Below are 5,571 nucleotides of genomic sequence, written 5' to 3' on the forward strand. Positions count from 1 at the left end.
TGTAGTGGAACATCAAACCCTAGTGTTTCAGCGAACACAAAGTTCGGTAGCAAATCACACTTACTGTTGCTTTCTGTGAAGTTAAAACAATGCAGAAGAAGGAGGAGAAACTAAGAAAATCGTATGGAAATTCTGAGAGAATGGACTTGTATTTATAGCCAATGTTGGGCTGAAATCTGAAGAGGTTCAACTCTTCAGAATAGGGGTGTTCGTTGGTCGGTATGGTACGGTATTTAGATATTTCGGTTCGGTATTCGGTTTCTTAAAATCTTATACCAATACCGTACCTAATTAAATTCGTTATAGTTTAGTTTTTCTCCTTTCAATTTTGGTTTATTCGGTTCAGTAACTTCGGTTTATTCGGTTTGAATACTAACTAGTGCATAAAGCCATAGACTCTAATATTCTTAATTAAAGTACTCAAAAATACAAAACTGAAAATATTTGTTGACAAAAATTTTGTCCAAAACTAGAAAATATCAACCAAATAGAGAAAATTGTATATAAAAGAATATTTGGTCATTAGAAATATCTTGTTACTTGTTTAGAGTTACTTGATGAACTTAGAGAATAAAGGAAAGTAAAATTTTAGATTTTTTATATTTATGTTATAATTGATATATGTGTTTTGTGTAATATAATATATATTTTGGTACGGTATCGGTATTTCGGTATTTTATTTTAAAATACCAAATACCATACCTAATACCAATATTTTAAAAAACTTAAACCAAATACCATACCAAATACCAAAATTTTCGATTTCGGTATGGTAATTCGGTGTTTACCAAATTATGCATAGCCCTACTTCAGAATGGTTGTTTATGCAAAATGGCCATAACATAAATGGCTATTTACCCAACAATAAAGAGGGAAAATTGAAGAGGGTAGTTAATTTTCTGTTACAAAAACAGAAAACGGAAAATTGGAAATAGTTGGATTTTAATAGTAATATTCTTGGATTTAATATTAATATTTTGTTATTAAAACAGATATTTAATAACATTTCTGTTAATATTTACTATTAACAAACAAATTTGGTCTAAAAAATTAATCAATCAATTGACCAAAGCCGAAGCCGAGCGAGCGACGACGACGGCGCGAGGCTTGCCTTCTTCTCAACTCTTTTAGAGTTAGAAGAAGAGCAATTGCTTATATATCCATTACAAACCTCTTCCTCTTCCTCTTCCAATATGGGACAATGTCCCTTCATCAAAGAGGGAATCTCAAATGAAACTCAAATATTTCATTTTCCCTCCATTTCCCATTCACCCTCTTTTAAGCATTAATATACTTAAAACCCCAAAAATCCCCACATGAATGGGGAATGGCTATATCACGAAAATATGGATGAAAAATTGTGTGATTCGCAAGCAAGGATTAATTGCATCTGGATAAGTAGGTTTCCCTTTGAACTTTCGGTAGTAAACTTATGTCGGATATACTCGGTCAATCGGTAGATTTGATATCATTGAACCGTCGAACTTTGGTGTATACCTAGACAACTATAAGTCACACAACCAACTCTCAATTATATGTTTATCTCGTGTTTGATTGAAATTAGAAAGATAGACGAGCGAAAGAGAGGCAGAGTTTGTGAGTATAGGTATCTATAAATTTCTGTATATGTGTAATTACAAAAATTGTTCCTTTACTGGATTTCATAAGCATATCCTACAATATTCGGATGCTTATGCAATAATACAAGACAATATATACTCATTGGCAAGAGACAACATTCAGGAGTGTGCTCCTTGATCTGATCAACCACCTAAAGATGTTGTCCATGCCATCCTCAATGCATTCAAAATGAGCTTCCAGATTTTCCACTTTGCTCTGTACAAACTGTATCTTTTCCACTTCATTAGAACCATACTTGAAAAGGCTGTTTAATGCAACATCAGCACTTTCTATCTCATTTACATTGTCTTGATCTCCCTTGTTCACCAATCTTGAAACCAAAGACCATTTGCTTATTGGCTTAGAAACTGGAGCTGACAAGAAAACCAACACATTTTGGAATACTGAAATTCCCATTGTACTAACTTCTCTTGGCACTCTTATAACAGCTGAGACAAGTTGATCAGCTTCCATTACAGCAACCACCTCTTCATGCTCCATTTTCTTTAAAATTGTAACTAAGTTTTTGGCATCTTTCTTCATCTTCTTCCTAAACGAAGTGTAGTTAGTGATGCTCAAATCTCCTTTTCTCCTTCTCAGTAAGGACTGAACATCTTTAACATTTTCTTTAAACTGTGACACCAGCTCCCTTGTTGCCTCACATATATCAAGAAATCTCATAAATTTATCCAAGATTTCATCGACCCATTTTTTATCTTGGCATTTGGAAAGGGCTTGAAGAGTCAGGGGCAAGTTGAGAAGATCACTCATGTACCTATGCACCTCTCCCAAACTAAGTAAACCATTGTAAACAGCTTCTGCAGTTGGTGAGGCTGAATTTTCCCAAGTCTTGAACTTGCTGAACTCCTCTTCAATTTTCTCAGTTGCTGGATGTGATCTGCTTGGCAAACTGATGGATCTGTTATTTGCAGAATAACTTGCCATTTCTTTCCTCTGTTTTTTTCTTCCTTTTTATTTGGTATATATTCGAAGTTTGGGATGATAAAAAAGCTTCAAAACTCATCTTATTTATACCAAGATTCTACAGAAAGCGACAAGATGCAGATAATTCTGCTAAGATAGCGTTGAGATTGCCATGTGCCGAGAGAGTGGGCATTCCCTAAGAGTTCGGTGAGCTTGTTGTGCTTCAAAAACAAAACTTTAATCAATATTATTGATTTTTTAATGTTTTTGTCTTTCGAAAGTTGCCACTTTGCGTTACCTTATTGCTAGTTAGTGATGAAAGATGTCTCAGCAAATACGTGGCTTGTTACTAGTATTGTCTTTGTTGGGGGAGCCATAGTTTGTCGATCGTACAGCAAAGCGCCATTATTAAATTGTGATGAAGATCTTTTAATGGAGATTTTGATACCTCTTTTTCAAAAAGAAATTCCTAAATTCAGCGGAAAGAGTAACACGAGTGCAACTGAGGTAAAGTGATATTTTAAATTTGTACACGTAGGGCTTGTTGGCTATCTTCCTCACTTAACACCCCCTCCCAAAATAGTTTTTTCTCAACTTGAGTTGTTTGGCAAAATATTTTTGGGAAACTTTTTTTAAAAAAAAAGAATTAGAAGCACCTTTTGAGAATCAGAATGGATTCTAATCCATTTCAATGGAAAATTACGACTCTTCATCTCATGATATACATATCATCTTTGTGAAAATATGACACATGTATTTCCTTCATCCTTATTTCAAATGGACGGGAAATCGGAATCAATGATAAGATTGTCAATCCAGTTAAAATGACTATAAAACTCCTTTTAATTACTTTTCGATCGGTTGGCTTTTTCCGAAAAGGTATCCCTGGTTTGTTTATTTGCATCTTACTAATACTCCCCTTGTCTATTTTAACTGTCAAGTATTTTAAAAATAACTTTTTTTAGTTGTTACATCCGCGTATCTAAAGAAAAATAATTTATTTTTTTTGATTTACCCATAGCATTATTTATTCATTTCAATATTTTTCAAATCCATTAAAACTATACGAATTAATTAATATGCGTATCATGATAAATTATGTATTTTATTTATTATTTTTTAAAGAATGTACAAATTAAATAGTGAACTAGTAGAAATGAACCGAGCAATTATTTTCCTTCTTGACGAGACAAGGACACTCTAGCTGATGCTGGACTAAAAATTATTTCATCATCCCACGTGTAAATTCTAGGCTCCCTCCTTCCGGGCATTGCGCCAATACAACCACTTTCCTCCGTTATATATTTATACTAGAGAATTTGCCGCGCTTCGCGGTTACAAATAACAGAAATGTATATTTAGAATTATTTTTTTATAAATTTTGTTGAGATAAAGACAATTTTATAAGTATATATGCATAAAAATCAATTATATATGGTGCATTACAAATTTCTATTTTAGTTCTCAATCCTCCACAGAATTCCAAAAGTTTTGTTTCTTTCTATTTTAATATTCCTTGAACTCGTCTTATAAATAGAATGTTTCTACCGTGCTTCTTATATAGGAGAAAAAGGTAATTCCATAACTTACTGAAATAAGGACAAACAAAGCATTTCAAATTGGTCTTCTTGCCTACAGTAAGTTCTCTCTTTTTCCATGATACCAATTTAGTTGTGTTACCCTTTAAGCATCAAGAATTTAAAGTTAAAAACTTTTAACCAACACTCAGCTTTTGCATTCACATAAGAAGAAGAAAGGAGCATCAAAAATCTAAAGTTAATTTTTTTTAACTATTCAGAGACTGGTGAAACATCCTCAATAACCAACAAAACTAAGATTTGTAGAGTCTCATAAAAGGAAATAAATCTAAAGTTCAAAACTTCAAACTATTTCAGTAACGGAACAATAGAAGAGTAACAGTGACCATTGCGTCTCTTAGTAACGGAACAGAACCATTTCTTGAAAAGGCTTTCTTCCCTCAAGATTATATTGTGCCGCTGCTGAATTTAATGTCCAACTTAGAAAGTTCATCTTCAGCCTCTAACCAAAAGTGAAGGACAACTTTTATGTTTTTTGCATCTTTGTCACTTATTACTATCATGCCTTCTGATAAGAATTGTAGTCAAAATATGGAAGCCATACTCTGAAAAGCTGATTTGACACAAGTGAATGGTGGATACTGTAAAGAAACTCGATCGAACTCAAGAGCCATTGTTAATCCACATAGACCCACTGGTACACAGTTTAAAGAAGAACAAAATAGAGTGAGAGTCTGAGTTGTAAAAATATTCGCACACACGTATTGCTCAAGTGACAGACAATGAAAGTGTGGCCATGATTTCTCTACAATTCAACAAATTTGAGTTTCGAACTCCGAATAAGTTGGACTGAAATAAAAAGAAAGAGACATACTTCACGTGGGCATATAGCATCACAAGAGAAAACTTTCAATAGCAGGAGTTTAACCATGTCTTGGAGTACATACCTAAGATTGCGAGGATGTGAAAACAAACCGATCGAGCTAGGGAAAGAATCAAGAAGGGAAGATGTTTTCTCACTTTTTTAAGGTAAATGGTTCTGAAACACGTAACATAAAAAGACATTTTCCCAAGTATTCAGAGAAAAAAAAAACTTAGTTCAGTTATCACCAAAGCCGAGATGACTCTGCTAGCAATTCTTCCACCTATATTCAGACATATCCACTCTTTCTTAGTAGATTAATTTAACCACAACAGACATAGGGTATAACAAATGAATGTATTCAGATAAACTCACAAATTCATTAGACAACAAATATCATATGTATAAACAATGATAAAATAAATACTAATAAAATTTCTAAGAAATTAATGAAATTCAATGTGGGTATCAGAATTGCTAACCTGTAGAGGAGAGAGTGGGAAATCAAATACGGTTTCTTCTGTTGCTCTTATAGATTATTAATAAGAAGCAGCGTTTCAATATGGTGACTTTTTGATTTTCAGATACGGATTTTGTGCTTGAAACGGCATGAAGAGAATTTTGAAA

General features: G+C 33.2%; 1 protein-coding gene across 1 annotated transcript; it reads right to left on the reverse strand.

The window, feature by feature from the left end:
- Window positions 1–1,719: 1,719 nt before the first annotated feature.
- Window positions 1,720–2,565, reverse strand: LOC107814380 (uncharacterized). Its single transcript, XM_016639791.2, has one exon. The coding sequence runs from the start codon at window positions 2,563–2,565 to the stop codon at window positions 1,720–1,722; it is 846 nt and encodes a 281-aa protein (XP_016495277.2).
- Window positions 2,566–5,571: the final 3,006 nt, after the last annotated feature.

Source organism: Nicotiana tabacum, chromosome 3, assembly GCF_000715075.1.
Source record: "Nicotiana tabacum cultivar K326 chromosome 3, ASM71507v2, whole genome shotgun sequence".
NCBI classification, from domain to species: Eukaryota; Viridiplantae; Streptophyta; class Magnoliopsida; order Solanales; family Solanaceae; genus Nicotiana; species Nicotiana tabacum.

What these genes read in the sequence shown, in the direction of transcription:
- LOC107814380 (XM_016639791.2), bottom strand. Translation starts at nt 2,565, where the DNA reads ATGGCAAGTTATTCTGCAAATAACAGATCCATCAGTTTGCCAAGCAGA.